Genomic DNA, 23,584 nt, shown 5'->3' on the forward strand with positions numbered 1-23,584 from the left:
GAATGGGGGGTGGTACCTGCAAAGACACTCCGATGCCTAAGTTAGCAAGGGTGTGAGCAGGTTTAGAATGTATTGGGCTTAGAGATACCTGAAGAGTGTCAGCATATTTATAGTGGTGAGCCAATAACCACCGCTGCAGTAGTGCCACCCTTTTAGGGTGATAACCGTCCCTTTATCTTAGGGAGGTTAAGATATGGCTCCCGGAAGTGGTTAGAGAGATTTTAGGGGCAGTTACTCATTTGGATTGATGTTGATCTGCCAACTATTCTCCGTCCTGACTTCTTTAGAGCAAATCGTAGTCAAGACCGACTTCTTAGTACGAAGGTCGGTGCTCAGCAAGGCTCAATCCTCTGGACTAGGCCTTTCGTTTGGACCTGGACCTTTATTATTAGGCCAGGGTATGAACAATATATATACAAAAAATTCACACAAATATATTAGTTAAAAGATGAAAATTAATTCTATTAATTACTTTATTATCATATATGTTTCCAAGTCGAAATATTTACCTACTATTGAAGAAGGATTCGTTATTCAAAGTCTTTCTCGTAAAAATAATTATCGCAATCAAGATGAAAATTAGTAAGGGGAAGCAACCTACAACTTTAGGGAGTAGTAAATGAGCCGACTCATTCCATCCTGCTTATTCTGGCAGTTCTAAAATCCTTGTTCGTCTTGCCTAATAATGGGTTGGCAAGCCAAACTCGCTCAAATGTGTATGTTTTTGTGATAACCCAAAAAAAAAAAGCTTACATGATTAAAATAAAATTTATGGCTGTGTTTGGTTAGTATTTTTTAAATATATAGACACATACACAAATACATAAAGATATATATACATAAAAGTACACAAATTTTATAACATATTTTGGTAAAATGTACAAGACAATATATATAAATCAAATGTTAATTTTACTCTTTGTGTCTTATGTATTGTATTTTATGCATTGGTAATTTTAAAAATAATTAAAAATAAAAGGTCAAATTTTGTGTCTTATGCTGTATGTCTCCGTATCTCAACTTTAAGGAAGAACACTAAATACATGTATTTTGTGTATAACTGTGTCCATCTAAATTTGCGACTTAACAAACAAACGACAAGCGTATATCACCATATCTAATAATTAGTGTCCATGTCTCAACAAACAAACATAACATACATGATTATAATAATGCGATGTCTCTGGTGGTCGTGGTCTCATAGCGGTGGCTATCCACTGACCAACGAATGAAAAGTTGACAGCTGGAGAGTGGTATGATGGCTTTAAATCTTGTATTAATAAGTTGTTAATTACAGTAAATCACAGGGCTAGTGATGTAAATAAGTGATATGCCAAGGGATATATAGATGTCATTTGGTCGAATGACTTGCAGCTAGAAAAGGGCGTGGGTGGTAGCCATCGAAAATGGATGATTAAGATGTGCAGCGGATATCGTTGGAAAAAATCAGCGCAAAGGGGAGGAAGGCTGTGTGAGTTTGGTGTCGAATCTTGTGGGCTTAATCACCCTAGTAGCAACATCTTCGTTCTTCAAGGACATCAAACACCTGAAGCATATGGATGACAGAAGCAGCAAAGCTTTTCATTTAAAGAGGATACCAAACACTGGAAACAAAAGCTCAAAGGTGGCAGCGAAGAGGGCGTGAGCACCTCGTCAGAGCGCAGTTGCGGTCAAAAACACCAAAAGAGCCAAAAAATTCGAGTGTGCATCAAGTGTCACCTTCTGTCGAGGCAAAACTGGGTTGAAGCCAGGTGCGTTAGCGGCGGCAGGATGGAATGTTCTAGTATCTTCTTGCAATAAGGGCAGAGAAAGGACCGATAGAGAAGGTGGAGTAGATCCATGTTGGTTTAGCAAAGAAGATGAGTTGAGATTGGGTGGGCTCTCTCAATTCGGGTCGAAAACCTAATCTCTTTCTATCAGGACCAGTATGTTGGCCAAAGGCCACAAACCAAAAAGAAAAAAAACTTAGGAAAAGTATAGGTGGACAATGAGAATACTAAATAATGTGAACAATGAATATTTTGGATGTTCAATTCAACGGGTGAAGGTTATAGAAGGCTTAGAGAAGGGGAGTTGAACTTGAATCTATGACCTTCTTTTGCTTTAATGAAATGAACCTTTAATTACAAACTTTCAAATAGAATCTGTTTGAACTGTGCAGCAGAAACTTTATGAGACAATTCCGTTTTGTCTCATAACTATCAGAAAACAGAACTCAGAGAAGGAGAAGAAAAATAACATAGGCATGTATCCTGGTTCAGTTGCCTTGTGCAATGCAATCTTCATCCAGTCTCCACTGCAACAGTATTAGAATTTTCACTATAATTAAAGTATTACATACACCAATATGTTAGGATTCCCTCAATCCTTTCTCTGTCAAGTTCTTATCTAACTTGACTTGGTTATGCTAATACCTAACTCTTAACTCTAAGTGCTAACCCAACTTAAAAAGAGGCACCTCTCAGGTACAAGACAAAAGACTTAAGAAACAACCTAAAGAAATCTGAAACCATTCTAAACTTTTCTCTCAAGTGTTATACTCAGCCTTTTATCACTCATAGGCTTTTTCTTTATTCCTCTCTTTCAGCCTTTTACCTCTCAAAAAATTACAGAAAGATATACATTGAAAATAAAATACACACAGTAAAATACATATTGAAATACAAAATACTCATTAAAAATGAGTTAAACTATACATGCATGTTTACATAAATACATAGTGATTAATTTTAGTAGTTAAGTTTAGTATATAAATAATATTTTTGGTGATGAGAATATTAAGGGTAAAACATTTTTTTGTCCTTAAAATTTGTCAAAAATTTAAAAAATAGTTTTAAATTTTATTTTATTTTAATTTTGTCCCAACAATGTGCGATTTGTATCAAGTATACCTTTGATAACTAAATTTTTAAAAAATTTAGTGCCAATAGAATAATAATATATGATAATTATATTTGATTTGTTTTTGTTAAAGACTCTCGTAAAATTGTTGCTAACCACTAATAAAAATATATTTGATGTAAAAAAATTTGAAATAAAATTAAAATAAAATAAAATTTAAAAATACTTTTAAATTTTTTTGACAAATATCAAAGACATATTTTACCCACATATTAATCATTGTCTTTTAGAGGTGGCAAATAAATATTATTTTTTAAGAAGTTTTTATAAAAATTATAAAAGTTAATATTTCAATGTATCTATTATATATTTATTAAAAAATTTTAAGGGTTTTATTAATAATAATTTAATCATGTTTGGTATATACTAAAATTAATTATTAAAATTAGTTATTAATATAAAATACATATTGAAATACAAAATACATATTAAAAAAAATTAAACTGCATATATTTATATAGAAATACATGCATGACGGCTAATTTTTGATGTACAAATAAATAGTATTTTTGGGACAGTGTGTTAGTTAAATTCTATTATTTTTTTATTAAGTATTATTTTTGCACACTTTAGTCGTTGTAGAAATAGGGATGGCAATAGGTAGGGTGGTGCAGAATTTATAACCCACAAATTAATCGACAAGTAAATCGGGTCGTACCAAGTAGTACTTCAAGTGAGTAAGGGTCGATCCCATGAGGATTGATGGATTAAGCAACAATGATTGCGTAATTTACTTAGTTAGACAAACAGAAAAAAGTGTAAATTCAGAAAATCAGAAAGCAAGTAGTAAACGGGTTCACTACAAAGTTTTTATTTATTTGTGATAGTTTTTTCTCTTATTTGTGGAGGTTTATAACCCCACCAAATAGTTTGTGAGGGTTTCTAAAACCCCCAAAATTTGAGGTACCACGAGGTCTTTTGTGGAGGTTTTTAAAAACCTCCACAATCTATTTAGTTGGGGGGAGGGTGTGTGTGTTTAGTGGGAGTTTTATATTAGACTTTTGTGACGGTTTTAAATCACTTTTATGGCAGTTTAAAATTTCCACAAATTAATTTTTAATTTAACAAAAATTAACTATTTTGTGACATTTTCAAACCTATACAAACCTTATAATTATTTATTTATTTTTAATTTTAAATCACTTATTAATCTCATCTCATTTACATATTCTCATCTCATTAAAAACTAAATATTTTATAACACAATTCCTCAAAATAAGACATAACTCTGTATAAAAAAAATTCTCAATGTCAATAGTTCCAAACATAATTACATAAGGTATTGTTCTACATAACTATTATTATTTTTTTTAAAAATAAAATAAAACAACAACTTCAATATTTTAATATCATCTAATTACATAAAAGTCTCAAAATAAAAATATTCCAATATCATCTAATTATATAAAAAATCAGGAGAAGATAAGTAATTTGATACTACAAAAGACACATTTGTGTAACACCCATGTTGCCATAAAATAAAATCATAGGAGACAGGTGTGAGAGGCAAAAATATGCATACCTGACTGTGCATCCAGCTCAATAACATGTAGCTTCAATATAATTTGACTAGCATTAAGTGTCTTTGAGGCAAAATATATCAAAACAGAAGGATTATCATTTCCAGGAACTTGTCCAAAAGAAAAATTAAATTTCATCCAACACAGCAGTCAAAGTATGCAATTATTCAGGTGATCAATAAATAAGAGCAGGAGCGCATAATCATATCAAATCTCACCTTAAATTGAGCAAAAGATGCAGCATGAGCTTCAAGAGCCTGACTACGTTGCTGATCCACGGACTAAAGTTGCATGTTTCCCTTCACCAATTGTGGCCTCTATGATAAAGCAACAGCAAGCACAAATAATTGAGGTACAACTATACATAGATAATCCTAACAACAACACATATAAAGACAAGAAAATATGAGCTAAAGAAAACTATGACATAGTTAAAATGTATTCCACCTGACCTAATAATCTAATATAGTAGGCATCAGAAATATACCTCTGGTGAACTAGGAGCAATACCAATCAAGATCACCATATTTCTTCGGGATCGGATCACATCAACATAAAATAATTTTGATGATCAATTATCATGTTTTTTCTGTCTCATTTTCAATATTCTTTATCAACACAAATGAAAAACAATAAAAAATACAGAACAAGAGAGGATATCAGTGAAAAAGTTGCAACAAAACTGAGGAGGAGAGATGGAAAAGAAATTTATTGTTAATAAAAAAAATATCAGCAAATTAATATGGAAGAAGAAGAAAAAGAAGTACCAACGACAGTTCAAAAGAGAAATTGGAGTGAGAGGAAGCGGTGTTGAAGAAGAAGCCTAGGAGTGAACAGATTTAAAAACGTGTTGTACCACGGCAACTATGGTGGCATCGACGGCTGAAACTGTAGCGGCAACAGCGGCAGAAATTGCGGTGGCAACAGTGACAACAACGACAATATAGAGAGACAGATCTGAAAATGCGTTGATAAAATAGGTGGCTCAATCCAGAAGCTCTCTACTGCAACGGCCACGGCAGTTGTAATAGCGCGCCGGCAGCGAAAACGGCAGAGGGAACAGCGGCGAAAATGACGGTAGAGAATTTAGAAACCTCCACTAAAATACTCCCAAAATTAAATATTAATTTTGTAGTGGTTGTGAAATATATGGAGAAAACAGTTAAGGTTTTAGAGATATTTATTTTTCGGATTAACTTTTCTTATCAATTATTTTAATCATGCAAGATTCAATTCATGGCAAACTATATGTGACTAGACTCTAATTCCTTAGACCTTTTTAGTCTCCTCTAACCTTCACCAACCGCCAATTCCTTGGTCACTTGATTCCAATTAGAGGGTTAAGTTCAATTCTAGTTTATGTGCCATAGAAACCCTAATTACCCAAATATAAGAGGATTATATGTCACGTATCCCGTTAAGTTCAGATAATTAGAAATTTAAGAGAAATTATTTTCAAGCTGTTGTTCAAGCAAAGAGCTTTTCCAAGTTTTACAAGAACTCAAGTAGAATAAGGGTCATATTTCTTTTCCACCCAAATTCATAAGATAAAGAACAAAAACAATTTTTGAAATTAAAATCAATACATAAATTAAAATAGAAAAGTAATAATATTAATCCGTAGAATAAATAGAGCTCCTAACTTTAATAGTGGAGGTTTAGTTGCTCATAGTTCAAAGAGAAAACAAGAATTTTGAAAAACTGTAAATTGTAGAATAAGATAAGAAAAGAGAAGAGTCTGAAAAGCTAATTCTTTTTCATTTTATATCTAATCCTAATTAATGTAAGATATATTTTCTAAAACTAAATAATATCTTTTCTTATTTCTTTTCCTATTTATAAATAAAAAATAAAAGTTTTAAACCAAGAAATAAATAAACAAAAATCTTCGTGCATGCCTTCAATCACGTGGGGACCATGCCTTGTTTATGTGGCTGGCGCCTAACTTGGAGATGGCCGAATGAGTTGGACGCTGCCTTCTCCAAGTTAGGCGCCAGTATGGTCGAGCATGCTGGAGAAAAATTTTGTACTGTTATATATCGTTGGAAAGTTCTAGAAATTAACTTTTTAATGCCACTAGAATCACGTCAATTGAATTTCTATAGCTCGAGGTATTTCTGTTGGAGTGCAGGGAGGTCACGGTTGACAACATCATTCACTTTTTTCTCTTTTTCTACAGAAATTTCATCAAATCCATCCGAATGCTACCTGAAATAAACAAAATTGCACACGACTCAAAGTAGCATCCATAGTGGCTAAAAGATATTTAAATCTTGATTAAAATCAACAATTTGAATGCAAATTCACTAGAAAAAGATAAGAAAGATGCTCACGCATCATAGGAGCCAACTCTAACTCTATCCGCAGGTTAAGATTTTTATATAAATTCAACCCTATCTTATTCACGGGTTGAGAATATTCCAATCATAACCCTACTGTTCTTAACCCACAGGTTAAAAAAAATGTAAAATTATTATATAATTTGATGATAATTTAAAATAAAACGGATTTTTATGTAAAAAAAAAGTTTTAAATTATCAATTAATAATCTTTTTTTAGTGGCTAAAGATTTCTTATATTTAGTGAGAAGTTTTTAGTTCAACATTTATTTAAAACACATTTTTATATAAGTATATAACATATACATATATAGGGTGCGGATTGATCGGATAGAGTTAAAATTCAACCCGCATCCTATCCCACTTACACTTTATCCTATCCACTGCGGATAAATTAACAATCGTACCCGATCGAATGAGATTAGATTAGATATTCGCAGGTAAAATACATGTTGCCACACCACTAGCTAGAAATAACTAATGATGTGATACATTACAAGATAGTTAGTGTTGATGAGGAATAAAATTTGGACGAGAGAGAAACATCAAAATTTGACCTTTTCAAAGCTGATGGAAGCCAACTTCCTCATGGGTTCCGAGAATTTTCCCTTGCCTTGCAACTATCTAAGTATTAAAAGCAGCTTATGGAAAAACCTAGATAGATACATAAAACGAAGAAAAAATATACTGTATATCGTAGCGCACAAGTATGTGGAAGTTGCGAAACAAAGAAGTTGCCTGTAGCGACGCACCACTGGTTATTATTAATAATATGATGATTTTGTCACTAATCTTTGTGCTTCAATTAATGTTCGTTAACTCATACGTTCCGACCGATGATGTTGCTGTCAGTTGCGGCTCCTCCCAAGATGAAACAAAGTTCAATGGTAGGATCTGGGTCGGAGACGACGTTAACACCATTATTCCACACAATATGCAACCATCGGTCACAGCAGAAGCTCCCAACTCTGTTTCCGTTGACGCAGTTCCATTTGTCTCTGCACGCTTTTTCCGTTCCAAATTCACATACTCCTTCCGTCTCAAAACTAATGGCCCAAAGTTTGTTAGGCTTCACTTTTATCCCACAACTTATAATGATAACTTTGAGGCCTACAACTCTCTTTTCTCTGTTACAGCAGCAGGCTTCACCCTTCTCAAAGACTTCAACGCTTCGCTTTGGCTTCTTAGCGACACGAAGACAGTCTCCATAGAATTCTGCATCAACGTTGAATCTGGTGAGAGACTCAACATAACCTTCATTCCCAGCACAAATCATCATAATGCTTATGCTTTCATCAACGGGATCGAGGTGGTGTCCATGCCTCCATTTCTATATTACACAGATCTATCCAACGACACGGGGTTTGAGCAAGTGGGTAGTGAAGGGACCTTACCCTACCAGCTTGGAAGTGGAAACGCTCTGGAGACACTTTACAGAATCAATGTTGCCGGCATTCAGGTTCCACCAAGTAGTGATACTGGAATGTTCCGGGATTGGGAGACCGATTATCCGGGCTACTTGGAGAAGAGGTATCCTCATAGCGAAGAAGACATCTATGGAAATCTGACAATAAACTACTTAGATAACAAGGTTCCAAATTACATTGCACCGGAACCTGTATACAAAACTGCTCGAACTTACGGTTTTAATGCGACTGAAAATTATAATGTAACTTGGAACTTCCAAGTAGACTCACAGTTTCTTTACATGGTCAGGTTACATTATTGCTCATGGGACGAAAATATCCAGACATATGGAGATTTGGTTTTCCAGATCTTTATTGCTGATATTATGGCTGAGCAAGGCTTCAGTGTGATTCGCTTGACAGGCGGTAGACTTGTTCCTGGTCATAAGGACTACGCTGTGTTCATTCCTGGCAAAAATGGAATTTCCGAGAAGCTTATTCTTTCAATCAAGCTGCAACGCATGCGACAGGGTCATGGAACTAGCATCAGCGATGTCCTATTGAATGGAATCGAGATTTTCAAAATAAGTGACGGTAGTAATAATCTCGCTGGACCCAATCCCGACCCAGTTCTGTTTTTATCTCCCAAGTCGCCACCATTCCCCCAATCTTCTAAAACATCAAAGGAAAAAATCAGCATAGTTGTCATTATTGCTGTGGTTGCAGCAGTAATTATATGCCTCATGCTAGCATCTATTATTGGAGTCATCATTTTCAGGAGAAGAAGGAGGAGTTTTGGCAAGAAAGGAAGCACTAAAAAAGAAGGGTCGTCGTCACTGCCATCACACCTCTGCCGCTACTTTACAATCGCAGAGATCAGAGCTGCCACAAACAACTTCGACGATGTGTTCATCGTCGGAGTTGGAGGGTTCGGCAACGTTTACAAGGGATACGTCGACGACGGTGCAACCCCCGTCGCCATCAAGCGTCTCAAACCCGGTTCTCAACAAGGAATCACCGAGTTCCTTAACGAGATCGATATGCTTTCCCAGCTCCGGCACCTTCATTTGGTGTCCCTCATTGGTTACTGCAACGACGGCGTAGAGATGATCCTTGTCTACGACTTCATGCAACGTGGCACTCTCCGCGAGTATCTCTACGGTTCAGATAACAACCCTCTTCCTTGGAAGCAGAGGCTCGAAATCCTATTGGGCGCAGCAAGAGGGCTGCATTATCTCCATGCAGGTGCGAAGCACAATATCATCCACCGTGACGTCAAGAGCACAAATATCTTACTGGACGAGAAATGGGTGGCCAAGGTTTCCGACTTTGGATTATCCAAAGTAGGACCCACCGGGACTTCCCAAACCCACGTCAGCACCATGGTTAAGGGTAGCCTTGGGTATTTAGACCCTGAGTACTACAAGCGTCAACGCTTGACTTTAAAATCTGACGTGTACTCTTTCGGTGTGGTCCTTCTTGAGGTATTGTGTGCGAGGCCGCCTTTGATCCGCAACGTGGACAAGCACAAGGCCAGCTTGGTTGACTGGGTAAGAAAACTGAATGATCAGGGCAAGCTCGATCATACGGTGGATATTTTCTTGAAAGGCTCAATCACGCCAGAGTGTTTGAAATGGTACGGTCAATTGGCGATGAGTTGTTTGCATGATGATGGAAATCAACGGCCATCGATGAATGATGTGGTGGGGGCACTCGAGTTTGCAATGCAGTTGGCCGAAGGCGACAAAGATAATAGTTTTGGTGGGGCCCAAGATAAGGAAAAGGGCGCGGAGAGCCCGTTGATACCGCAGCTTACGAGTGATGAAGGGAGTGACGTGCTTTTTACTAGTGATGAATCCGGGACCAAGGATAGTAGGGTCACCACGATTTCGGGTAGTAGTGAGGAACGTGCTATGATTTCTGGTCTGGTCTTCTCTGAAATTGGAGATCCAAGAGCAAGATAAAATCTACTACTTGTTTCAATAATAATGCTGATGGGAATTGTCCTTGTTAAATATATACATAGCTAGGTAAAATGTTGTGTTTGTTATTGTTGTAAGTTAGAATCTTACTTTCTGTTAGAGAAAATTTAAAGGCCAGCAGATTTTGTGTTTTTTAGCCATTAATTAGTTATAATAATATTTTTAATGGTGTGAGATTACATCTAATAGTATAGAATCATTCAATTTTCTTTTAATGGTTAAGTACTGGCTAGAATTTAACAAAAGTGCTACCCCTAACACTCCTCCTTTCTGTTATAGGTAGTTAATAAAGGCAGGGTAATTTTGTTACTTTCTGCTAAAATCTACTTTTCCTTTTACAAATTTCCTGTGTATATAATATATAAAGGCTTAAAAGGCTTGGTTGCAAATGATGAAGTATATATTGTTCAATATAATTAAACTTGTGTGTGTTGTGATTTTTTGCTTAAGTTGTTACTGCAAATTATTGAGGCTTATTTCTCTACCAATAAAAATCAGCAATACTTCATAGTTTATACTACTAGCAGCTAGCAGTAGACAAAGCTGTTATCGTTTAATAAAGTATCTTCATCAATCATCAGCACTGAATTTGTTGAAGACATTATTGCTATATTAAATAGGTAAAGCAATCGTACGATTCCACCCGGCCAGCAGCAATTATTTGATCAAAATCGTTGTTTTTATGTCTTCAGTAATCACAAGCTGGGGTGTGGTGGGGTGGAAAATGTTAGATTGTTAGGATAAGCTGGAATTTTTGAATTATAGCTGAATCTCTTTATTATGTGGTTTGAAAAATAATTTACATAAACCAAAATATAATGTACTAGATTAAGATATTTGACTTTTATTTGATAAATGAAGAGAAAGAGCGAGAAATAAAAGATAATTTTCTCCTTTATTATTTCCCCTTAATTTACGAAAGTTAAAATATTAACAACTGAGTCTTTTTCTTCCCCCACCAAAATGATTCCTTTTTGTGAACCTTACAAAATTTGTTTCCATCCTTATTTCCTTCTTATCTCTCAATTTATTTTTTCTTTTTTCATTGGCTAACCAAATGAAAATGAAATTCATTTTAATTTGTTTGTTTTTGCTCTAGTCTTTAGTAATGGTGCATGTGACGATGGAAACTTTTAATTGCTACATACGTCCCCATGCCCTTCCAACTTTATTAGTGTCACATCATCCTTGAAAGTTTCTGCAACTTGTGAATCACACAAAATTATTCCAACGGGAAAAAGAACAATTCGCAAAGACTTATACAAGTCTTTAGTCTTCCCAACCCCACCCCCTAGAAAAAGGCTAGGATTCTATACATTTAGGACAAGTTTAGTTTGGACTTTATAGTAGACGTTGATTTTTATTTATCCTATGATTTATTCTATTATCAATTATTAGAATTAATTAATTCGAAATAATTCAACTTTTTAAACAAAGTTATTTTGATAGTGATACAAGTATTAAAAAATTGTTACCAAGTAACAAGAAGTTGTTAATAACGCTTCATTGTGTTTGTAACAATCCTGAGATTGAATGTATAGTTTTTGAGAGAAAAATGAAGAACTGAATTCATACTGTGGTTTTTGTTATCGAATCAAAGCTTACACTACACAAGAGACAAGTGGCCAAGCGCATAGCAGGCTAAGCAGTCCTGCCCCCCTTTAATATTAAGCATGAAGCTTTAAGTCGGAGAGTAGGTTTCCTAGCTAGAGAGGAATTGAGTCAATGATTAGAATACTAGTTTTGTGTACCGCATCCCTTCTAATTTTTAGTAAGCATAATGGTAAACAAGGACAAATTGTATATGTGTAATGTGTTGTCTAATTTTGTTTTTAAGTGACATGTGAATTGAACAACTCTGAACTCTAGATATCAAAACATTATAAATTTATGTACACTATATATTCATACATATAGCATTTTTATAAGTTTTTATTCACTACTTCATCTTAACTAAATTTTGAATATGAGTGTAGTTCTTTACAAGACAAATGAATTGTCACTACATCAAAATTTCTACGGATTTTTTACTGTAATAAAATTTAAAAAATATTAATTTTTTTTTAATTGAGGATTTTTTTTTTTTTCTGTGTTAGGTGCAAGTTGGTCGACGAATCTTACATGTTGGACTAAGTTTGTCGTGCCTCTCAATAAATCTCATAAAATATAAGTTCGACGTACTCTGGACAAATTTCGTAAAAGTTCGTCCACCTATAGCCCAGCATGGTCCCTTCCCATTTTACTTTCACTCTCATTTTTTATTTCCCTCACTTCTCTGTTAGTGACTCTGGTATATCATTATTACTTCTTTTCACTCTTCTAGCTTGCTATCTCGTCAATTCTAGGTAATCTTTCCTCTTCTTGTCCTTTAAAGTTTAGTTGGTGTATTTGTTATAATTTCAGTAGTATATTTAATTAGTTAAAATAGATGCTATTAGTTATTATTATTTAGATAGATAATTAGTTATAATTGTATACTTAGTTTAGAGGATTATATTATTATTAGTTTATTTTAACTTAGATCATGTTATATTATCTAATATTAGAGGATCTTATAGATATGATAAAGGTTGATCATATTGTATGACTTTTTTGTTAAGGTGCTTGGATTTTACAGACAAAAAAAAATTATTATTTTATCTGAACAAATAGATTAGGTCACATCTTACACACGCCATATTTAAAAACATGGCATAGATAATAGAGTGAGATTATAATTGGATACTTATCTCTATTATTCATTGAGAGATAATGTTCTGAGTCCCATATATTTCACCTATCCTATTTAGAGATGATCAGCGTTCTGTAGAATGTGGCATATCAGTTGGGATTGAATATTGATGGAGATCCAGCCGTTAACAACTGCATGGGTTCATAGGAACAGTTCTACAATGGATGTTCTATTGACGAATTTTATCAACAATTGTTAGGTGTTATACACAGATTCAATGACAGATAGTCATAGAACAAGTGGACAGTCAATCTCTCATGATTTTAAGATACTGTATGCGAAAAATTGGAGGCAGAGTCGATAGAAGAGCACTTGTTGTAGTATACTAGAGAACACATAATGCAGATCATTGGAAGTATTTTGTTTTCGGACGCGTCTAACTCTTGTGTTCATATGAAGTGGCTATTTCTGTTAGAAGATCTTGACCGATGTGGAAAGTTGTTCTGGGGTAAGCAGGTAAACATTCATTGTGTTGAGTTCACATGAGTTGGTAAATATTTAATGTGTTAATGTGCTTTGAGTTGAACTCAATAGCCTTTATTAGTGTCTTTGAGAATTCAACACTAACTTGAAGCCGTTATTGACCCTGTAGAAAAGTTTACTCAATTGAAAGTAAGTTGACTTCACAAGAGCAATGATCGGTAGATTGTGAGTAGTCTTTATGATAGAGTTGATGCAATCAGAGATATTTGTCGTTATGTGGATAAATCTGCGACATAATGTACCCACTGTGATCTCGACAAACTTGCTCTATGCTGCCAAAAAAAAATCCAAAAAATAAAAAATAAAATAATTATTTTTTGAGTATATATATATTTTTTATTTTATAACGGAAAAATCCAGGTCTTTGACCATATGTGTGGCAAAATTTTTTTTTTTTTTTGACTTGGCTCTAGGCCAGATTTCCAACCCGGCCCAAAACGATAGAAGCAATTAGTTCCCCACCCCAACCTATTCGGAAGCCCTCCCCAGAAGTGACCCGCCCCGATACACCTCAATTTGATCTTCTTCCTCCTTCGCGCAGAGATCTTCACCTCTATGCTCTTCGTTCTTAGCTATGGTGCATGTCCCTAGATCGAAGCTCCTCCTTATCCTACTGCCATTGTCATCCCTAATCCTGCGGAATTCCTCTCGATTTTGGCCTTTGGTGCGCCTCTCTGTTGATGCCCCTTCCGGACCTGCTTCACCACTCCTCCCGCCAAACACCTTTGCATGTGCCGCTTTGCATTCATTGGGTTTCCGTCGAATCTGCCATGAATCTCCTGGTGCAACTCTATTCTGCCGATAGCTACCCCTTAGTTGTCCTGACGCAATCTGCGACACTGCCCGCTCGGCTGAGCCTCCTCCTCGGTCCCTGTCTCCTATAACAATGGCTTCAGTGTGGCTGTCATTGGTTGGTTGGTGAACGTCTGTGGGTTGATCCTGCTCCTTATCTTCCGCTGGTGGCTTATTTAGGGTTTCTGTTTCAGCCCTCCCAGGTAATGTCTCCCCCATTCGCAGTTCTTGGTGGGTAGTTTCCCTTCCCAGTTCTTGGTGGGTAATTGTGTCGGGAACCATGTTAACTTGAATCTGCATACGTTGATGCTGTATACCTTGAACGTGCTAAATGTTGCGAAACTTGCTTCTGTTCTGATTATATTCCTAACTTGAGCAGGCGGATTCATTGTCTACTGTCTTCCTAGGTCATTCCCCGCTGCCGTCGCTGCTAGTTGATGAGCTAGCTTGTTGCCATCCCTTGGAGTCCAGGTAGCTCCTACATCTGGAGTCTCTTCCAACAATTGGAGAATGTCACGGAAGATTGCATCCGCTTCCACTATAGGCATTCTTGACTTGATCGCCTGAACCAGAGGTAAGCAGTCTGTTTCAGTTATGCACTTGGGTATTTGTAGATTTTTTATGAGTATGAGTGCCTCCCTGTATGCCTGAGCTTCAGCTGTTAATGCTGAAATTGTCTTGAATGTTGCTGTAGTCCCAGTGATGACTTTTCCTTGCCAATCCCTGACTACCACTACTAGAGCAGCCGTACTTATATCCTTGTGAAAAGCTGCATCTGCGTTCGCTTTCAACCTTTTCCTAGGCAAAGGTCTCCAGGTAATTCTCCTTTTCTCACCTCTCCTTACTGTTTCTGATTTGTTTTCTGTATTGGATTCGTGTATTGCTTTCTGAAATTCTGCTGTTAGACCCTCTGATTGAATAATAACCTTTAATGGGCTGATTTTAGATTGTTGGAATATATGCTGAGTCGTTGCTTTCCAAATGCACCAACACACACATCCTAGATTGCATAAAATTTTCGCTTGTTCATTCCCTGTTTCACTCCTTATTCTTCTAATTTTATCCATTAACCACTCTCCAAATGATCTTACATTAGAGGCCGTAGGCACCATTTGAATGCTTGATCCGAACCACACTGCTCTAGTCCACGGACACAATAAAAGCGCATGTTCCATTGTTTCTTCCTCTCTCTGGCATATGCTGCATATGGGTGTCTTTGTAATTTTCCGTTGATATAGGTTCATATTTACTGGCAGAATTCTATGCACTGCTTTCCATAAAAATATTATAATCTTTTGAGGCACCGATAGTTTCCAAATAGCCTCCCAAACCTCCCTCCAATCCTAACTAGTCGAAACTTTGCATATTCTTCCCTCTTCCCTTAAGTCTTTCTCTTCCTTCGCTGCATGATAACCGGTTTTAACAAAGTACTGCCCATTATTTTTGTGCGGCCAAACAAAAAAATCCTTTTGATTGATCAGGCTTATGGGAGTTTTAGTTATTAGATCGGCTACATCTCTCGAAAATATGTCCATGATTTTGTTTTTGTCCCAACCCTCCCCTTTTCTTATCAGCTCACTCACTTTTCTAATACCGCCTACTCCGCCTGTCCCAATTTTTTCTGTCCCAGCCACCCAATTATCTTCGCAAATGTCTACCTCCGATCCATTCCCTATACTCCATCTTCCCTTCCTTCTAAGAAAGTCTCTTCCTTCCAGCAGGCTTTTTCATATCCACGATGCGTTTCTTCCTACTCCCGCCTCCCATAGGCTGGAATTTGGGTAATAAATTGCCTTTAGAGTCTGAACCCATATAGCATCCTCCTCCTTTAACAGCCTCCATGCTTGTTTAGCCAAGTGTGCTATGTTTTGACATTCTAAATCTTTGAACCCCAAGCCTCCATTTATTTTGCTCCTTGTCATTTTTGTCCAGCTCTTCCAGTGAATGCTTGTTTCCTTTCCATTGTTCCTCCACCAGAATCTGGTTATTGCTGCTTCAATTCTCTTGCAAAAGGATTTAGGGAATTTAATGATATTCATGGCATAGACTGGAATCACCTGTATTACTGATTTTATTAAAACCTCCTTTCCGGCTTGATTTAAAAGTTTCTCCTTCCATCCTTGCATCTTGTCTAGCATTTTCTCTTGTATCTACTCCAATGCCTTATTCTTGGATCTTTCCCATCTCGCTGGGAGTCCCAGGTATCTTCCCAGATCCTCCCATGAGTTCATTCTAGTGATCTCCTTAATGTTCACCCTCCTTTGTATTGATACCAGCCTTCAAAAAATTAGCCCGGACTTGTCCGTGTTAATTCTCTGTCCTGATGCCTCTGTATATTTGTTTATAATCTGGATAAGTTGATAGACCTTCTCTTCTTGCGCCCCTGCAAAAATAATACAATCGTCAGCGAATAAGAGGTGAGTGATGACCGGTGCTGTTGGAGCAAGCCTAATTCCGAAAATGAGATTTTCCCTCCTCGCCTTTTTCATGAGGATAGTAAAACTCTCGGCAGCCAAAATAAATAAATAGGGCGATAGAGGATCTCCCTGCCTGAGACCTCTTTGTGGAAAAATCTTGTTTGACAACTTACCATTTATTTTGAATTTATAACTAGCACTTTTCACACAGCTCATCATCAATCTGACCCACTCTTTGCTAAATCCGAATTCTTCCATTACCCTTTGTAGGAAATTCCATTCCAGCCTATCATATGCCTTGTTCATATCCAACTTGATGGCCATGTCATTGCTTCCATGATTTCCTTTTCTGTTTAATTTATGAAAAGCTTCATGTACTATTACTATATTATCCTGTATGAGTCTTCCTTTTACAAAGGCACTTTGAACCGGAGAAATAATAGCATCTAATACTTTCCTTAACCTCCCCACCAAGACCCTCGTAACAATCTTGTACATGAAATTGCAACAGCTTATAGGTCTAAGTTGATTCAGGCTTTCCGGCTGACTCGTTTTAGGTATCAACACTACCGTTGTTTCTCCCAGGTCTCCCAGTAAGCTGCCTTCTCTAAAAATTTGTTTAACTACCCCACACACTTCTTTGCTCAAAATATCCCAGTGTTGTTGAAAAAATAATCCATTTAATCCATCTGGGCCTGGAGCTTTTAAACCCCCCATGCTAAACACTGCTTCTTTAATCTCCTCATCCGTGATGTTTGCCATTAACTCCTCATTCATCTCTCTTTTAACTCTCTTAGGAATTTCTGTTACGCACTCTTCCAGGTTCCTATCTCCTTCCGAAGTAAAGAGCTTAGTGAAATGTTTTTCTACCAATCTCATAATATTAGCTTCCCCCTGTATCCACTTTTCAGTCTCATCTCTCAGCTTATCAATTATATTCCTAATTCTTCTCTGAATAGTTGTTGCAGAAAGAAAGCTGTATTTTTATCACCCCACTTTAACCATTTCAGCCTTGATCTTTACCCCCAATATTTCTCTTCTTGTTTCTAAAGTTCTGATATTTGGTTTTTCAGATCTCTTACCCTTCTCTGCTCCTCTTCCGTCATACCAGCCTTCTGAATTAGATATAGCTCTTTTCTTCCTTTCTATTTCTTTATCTGCTCTCTTGAACTTCCTGCTACTCCATTCCATCAGCTCTTTTTTGCAACTGATTCTCTTTTTTGCGAACTGATTCCAGCAATTTCCATTTCCTTCATCCATTTGCCAGCTCCTCTTGATCACCTCTTTGCACTCCTCATTTTCTGCCCAATAGGCCTCAAATTTGAACTCCTTTTTCATCCGAACTCGCCGCTGTGTATCTAAAATTAAGGCACAATGATCTGAACTCACAGCCGGAGAGGCTCTTAAAGTGACATCCTGGTATATTTGCAGCCACTTCCAATTCACTAACACTCTATCTAGTCTTTCCCTAGTGATAACATTTTTTCTAGGATTACTAAACCATGTATATTTACTGCCTTTAAGATCAATATCTATTAAACTATTATCATCTACAAACCTTCTGAAAGTATCTAAATAAATTCTTGGTTGTGGATGAATACATACCTTCTCATCTTGACCTAAAATATCATTGAAGTCCCCCAAAAAAGCTTGAGGTACATCCTTACACATGTTGCTTACCGTAAGCTCCTGCCACAGCTTCCTTCGCTTTTGGAAAACTGGATTTCCGTACACGAAAACTCCCTGCCAATTCAAATCGTTGTTAATATTAATATTTGCTTTAATGTAATTATCACACCACTCGTAAACCTGAATATTAGTATTAGATTTCCATAACAAACAAAGACCACCGGACAAGCCCCGGAGTTCCACGCAAAACATACAATCAAAATTAAGCTTTCTTCTTACCCTATTCATTCTTTCCTTACTAGCCCTAGTTTCCATTAAGTACACTATTATCGGCTTAGCTTTTTTACATAGTTCGTATAACTCAGAAATTGTCAGGACAGCCGCTATTCCCCGACAATTTCAGCTGATAATACTCATGACTGAGGTTGGGGCATCTTAAGGCCCGCCTCCTCAGCCATTTGTATTCCCCTACTCAAACTAGACCCTTGCACGGCTAACTCATACTCCCATGTATTCAGCGCTGTATTGCCATTCCTCTTTTTCTTGTGCTCCTTGTCCTCTGGTTCCTCCTTCCCGTCCTTGTATGTAAGCATTGGCACGTTCCAGTTCTCTCGTTTCCTTTTCAGGCTCAACTTCAGTTCCAATTTCTTGGCTAGCTGTGATTCCCAGTATGCATGTACTTCGGTTGTATTGTCCTCATCTTCATCACTTGCTAGTTTTACATAGTAGATATTTTCACCCAAGTTAGCCCGCTGACTGACTAATTCAAGCTCCCTGTTTTGTGCTTCCTTGGATGGCTTGTTCAATTCCTCATCTTCCTTTCTTCTTTCCACCACTTCCTGGTTAATCTTGCTCTCCATTCTGCCTTCACCCACCTGTTTATCTTTCTTCCTTGCTAACATGAGCCTTTTTAATTCCTGGCCTATTGTTTCTTTTTCTCTCCTATCCTCCTGGTCCAACTTCCAGTCTTCAAGTTTATAGCTGTTAACCTCCATTTCTTCTCTTAGGAATTTACTCAGCCCACATCCTTCAAAGTCCCTTACTTTCACAGGATCTTCACCTAAGTTGGGCCCAAAATTTTTCCTTGGTCCATTTCCATTTAACTCCTGAGCCTCTTTCCCCTTATCCTTCTTTTGGACCTTTTTGATGTTGGCCTATTCCATATTCCTTTCTCTTATCTCCTTAATAAAAGTTCTGAATTTGAAGGCTACACCTAGGTCAAACTGCATATCCCTGTCATCCTGAAATTCATGATTTTTGGAGCTTTCCTCTACCTGCTCTTCTGCGTCTAGCATTTCTTCCTCTCTCCTTGTTAGGTTTTTCCGTACGCTTTCTTCCCTGATTTTTTGCTACGATATCTGCTCCGCCCTTATCATGCTCTCCTCAGCGCTTTGTTCATCACTACTCTCTCGTCCAGTTCCCAGTTGCTTACGCGCCTGCTCCTCCCCTGCCTCTTTCCCTCCGTGATGTCTTGAACTTCCTCCTCTCATGGTTGCACCTGGTCGAATCTGAGTTACTCCCAAACCTGGTCAGTACTTCTTCTTGGATGGATCCCAACATGACATGGCTGTTGGGTTTTTGCACGTTTTCTTCTCGTGTCCTAATATACCGTAATTGAAACAATAACTGTCTGGCAACCTTTTATACCTGAAGAAGACCCACAGTGGTGGCATTTCATCTCTGTCTAGCCAGAAACCTGTAGGCAGAGCCTTTGTAATGTTGATGCTAACCCTTATCCTCAGATATGGTCTCTTGAGAACGCCATCCACTTTTGGATCTTCAGCCTCAGCCAGTACCCCCAACATCTCTCCTATAACAGTGCATGTCTCCTTTTTCATGAGGTCATGTGGGATGCCATGCACTTGAATCCAAAATTCCATGAAGTCATGATCCACTTCAAAGACAAATTCTCCCTCTCTCCATAGTCTGAGGTTGACCATGTTTCCCTTAACATTCCATGGGCCGTTCTGAATAATCTGCAGTCTTCTCTTCTTATCTTTAAAGCTGAACAACATCTGTAATCGCCACTTCTTGTGGGTTTCCCCACATTCCCAGTAAAGCATTCTTGTATGTTTTGAAATTTATCTCCTTCTCGCTTATAACCTTGTCCACTACATTTAAGCAGTCTATCTTATACCCCAGTTCTCCCGGTTTGTTAAACTTAATGACTTTTTCTTCAATGCTATTCATAATGTGAGATTCTGTCTAAAGAGGTTGTATCTTTCAGGTTTTACAGTGTTTTAGGATGCTCGGCTTAATGTTGTATGTGTGTGGAAATGGTTCTGGGTGTTGAGAAAGAAAGCTCCCTAATGGAGAAGAATTTGAAGTTCTCAGAAAACTTTCCTATTGAGAGAAGAAGAGCTCCCTATTGAAGTGTTGTGTGTGGCAAAATCTTGTACCCATATAGTTGGCTTTGTCCAAAAATAGCGTTGTCTTAACCATATGTTATTTGGGCCTAATACCTAAATGTTTTTGGTGTTTTTGGAGGATGATAAGCATTCACTCAGTTTTTTTCTTAGGCAATGCTTTTTGGAGGATGAGGAAAAAAAAAGAGAAGACCCAAAAAATCGTGAATAGAAAAATTCTAGAGAATTAATTATAATATAAGCCAATTTATTTAACTTTTTTTTTAATTTTAAAAATAGAGATAATAGGAAGTTTTTTTTATGAAATTATGATATTTTTTAACTAATTAACTATAATTAGCTATATCCTAAGTGGGTTCTCTAGCAGGAATATTAGGTGTCTTCTCATAGAATTATGCATGTTAGGCAATTTGACAAAGCAAAAATCTCAGATAAATGATAACCATAATAATAAAGTGTTTGTTATGATTTATAAAAGCTAATATCTAATTATAAAATAATTAATATTTAATTTAAGAATATGAAAATTAATTAATAAATTTTAAATATTTAAAAGTTATTTTAAAAGATAAATTGAGTAAAAATTAGATACTAATTAAATAAAAGGCATAAACCTTATGATAATGGATTACATAGTCATCTCTTTATTTCTTCTAGCTTCGTCTTTTTTCTCTTTTTCTTGAATTTTGAGCATCACATACAACGCTTATTTAATTCATTATCTTTATTTATGGTGGATACTATTATAAAAATTTTACAATTGTCTTTATATAAAGATATTCTTTTTTATTATTAAAAAATAAATTGTAAAATTTAATTTTAATATATTATAAAAGTATTATTTTTTTTAAAGTGTAACTAAACAAACAAAATACATTTTTAACATATATATATATATATATATATATATATATATCTTTTAACACCTAAGCTTTTGCAATTTTTTCTTATATTTTGTTGAATAATGTTAAGGAGAATCTTCTTTAGTTTCAAATGTTAACAATCGTATCTGTACCGTACGTACTACTCTAGGTTTGGTATATTTTTTTTATTAAAATTAATAAGGACTTAAGGAGAATTATAAATGTGCATTTAAAAAAATACATTTTAAAATATATAAAAAATGATACAAATATCATCTCTCTTAAATAGTTGAATGGATAATGGATCCATACTTGACTGCATCAAGGCCTAACATCTTTACTGATTTATTGGCGAAGTAGGTATGTAAAGATACAACCAGAGACGGTAACAGTTAACAAGAAAGACATAGAAAGTAAAGAAATGCAGATCAGAATACAACAAGGTATAGGATGCATCTAGCATTGAGCTTGGTTCTTAGAGATAGTTATATACTAGTATGACATGAACTGAGCATGTAGCTTGAACCAATGTGGTAATTAGCAGCAGTAACAACTAGTCACCAGAAGTAGTGCAATAAGAAACACTTGTGAAAGGAATAACTTCATCATTCTATATAAAGATGCCACTATATACAGGACGAATCGAATGAATATTTATATTGAACCCGTGACGGTACAGTGTTTGTTCTTTCTCCTTATATATTAAGTGTACTTAATTCAACTCCTTTCTAAAGCTCCAGAAAATCATCACGGTTAATAAGTATGGAAGAAGCTGTGAAGCTTCATGTGGAGTAATATAATAACAGTGATTGAAGAAGATTGGTTCTTTTGGGGTCTAACAAGAGTTGCTAACTATTTAAAAAAAAAAGGAAAAGAACGAGGAGCGAATGGAATATTTGTACAATGTGTACAATGGAAGTTTAGGGGGTATTAAAGATATAATTATTAGTGTTATCTTTTTCCATTAGTTGAAGCTTTTGGGATGAGTGATATAAGCTTTTGGGAAGATGTTTATTATCCTTAGTACTCGGATGGTTATTCTAGATAGTATGAGGGATGTTTATTTTGTAACTCAATAGTCAATAGCCCATTGTATACATTGTACAAATAGTCTATTGGTTCCCTAACAGAACTCTTTAAAAAAAATAAGATAACTTTAAACTATTTTAAAAATGTTCTGTTATTCTCCTATAAACAATTTTATTCTCCCCATTAATTAATCAAATGAATTAATTTTGTATTTTTGCTCGGAACATTTCTCACGACTGGCTTAACCTCTAATATATGAAACAACCATACTAACTCAAAGATGAAAGACTAAATTTCGGTGTAAGCTTAAGGTTTTGTCTGCGAGAAACTTAAGGGGAATGAGATAAATTACTAGAAATATATAAATAACAAAGGTTTAGTTAGTATGTGTATTATTAAATAGATAATAAAATTATTATTAATAAAATTTTTTAATTTTTTTAATAAATACAAAATAAATATAAATTTTTAATATATTTTTAATAAAAAAATTTAATTAATAATATTAACAGAGCAATATTAGGGGCAGCAATTTTTGTGATTGTTAGTCATTAACTAGCCATCAATGATGATTTGATGGTGTGAGATTGATGTGAGATTTCATCCAATGGCTCACCTTCCTTGCTGATTACATGCTGGTCAAAATTTAATAAAACTGTTGGTCCCCTAGACTTTTCCATATTAACATGTGGCTTGAGACGCTCTATAATGAAGGTACAATAATTCATAACTAAACCCAAATAATAATAACCTATAAAATAACATATATAAGTGCAAGAGACAAACAAAGGCAATATTAATTCTTGATTAGAGATGTATTTTAGAACATGTATATCACCAAATAGTCACGGGACAATATGATACATGAGATTCTACTAGCTAGCTAGCTGGACTATGTTTGTCATGAGCAGATTTTTCTTTTATTGTTTTATTTTTATTTTTACCCGAAGAGTCTAATCTCTTTCTAAATTGTTCTCATTAAACATGGCTAATAATACTCACCAACTATTACAGATCTAGAGAGCTGTCAAGTAAAGCCGTTGAAGCATTCATGTGTGTAGTGATATTAGTGTAATGCTAATACATCTAAATTTTTTTATGAATCAAGTCCAACCAAATTAAAAAA

General features: G+C 35.7%; 1 protein-coding gene and 1 long non-coding RNA gene across 3 annotated transcripts; both read left to right on the plus strand.

Annotated features, from left to right (window-relative positions):
- Nucleotides 1-7,286: 7,286 nt before the first annotated feature.
- On the plus strand, nt 7,287-10,344 carry LOC130973282 (receptor-like protein kinase FERONIA). 2 transcript variants are annotated; one of them, XM_057897740.1, is made up of 2 exons: nt 7,287-8,290; nt 8,477-10,344. In XM_057897740.1, exons 1-2 carry the CDS (start codon nt 7,470-7,472, stop codon nt 10,128-10,130), a joined length of 2,475 nt encoding a protein of 824 aa, XP_057753723.1. In that variant the 5' UTR covers nt 7,287-7,469; the 3' UTR covers nt 10,131-10,344. The 2 variants fall into 2 exon arrangements, with proteins under 2 accessions (XP_057753723.1, XP_057753724.1); XM_057897741.1 differs by having other exon boundaries at nt 7,291-7,517; nt 7,613-10,344.
- Nucleotides 10,345-11,846: 1,502 nt separating this feature from the next.
- LOC130973348 (uncharacterized) lies at nt 11,847-13,321 on the plus strand. Its single transcript, XR_009084117.1, has 3 exons — nt 11,847-11,931; nt 12,245-12,493; nt 12,938-13,321. It is a non-coding gene; the product is annotated as an uncharacterized LOC130973348 (long non-coding RNA).
- The last annotated feature ends 10,263 nt before the right edge of the window (nt 13,322-23,584 follow it).

This window comes from Arachis stenosperma, chromosome 4, assembly GCF_014773155.1.
Source record: "Arachis stenosperma cultivar V10309 chromosome 4, arast.V10309.gnm1.PFL2, whole genome shotgun sequence".
NCBI classification, from domain to species: Eukaryota; Viridiplantae; Streptophyta; class Magnoliopsida; order Fabales; family Fabaceae; genus Arachis; species Arachis stenosperma.

What these genes read in the sequence shown, in the direction of transcription:
- LOC130973282 (XM_057897740.1), top strand. Translation starts at nt 7,470, where the DNA reads ATGTGGAAGTTGCGAAACAAAGAAGTTGCCTGTAGCGACGCACCACTG. An exon ending in CCGGGCTACTTGGAGAAGAG is followed by an intron (nt 8,291 to 8,476) that starts GTATCCTCATAG and finishes TTACATGGTCAG; the next exon opens with GTTACATTATTGCTCATGGG.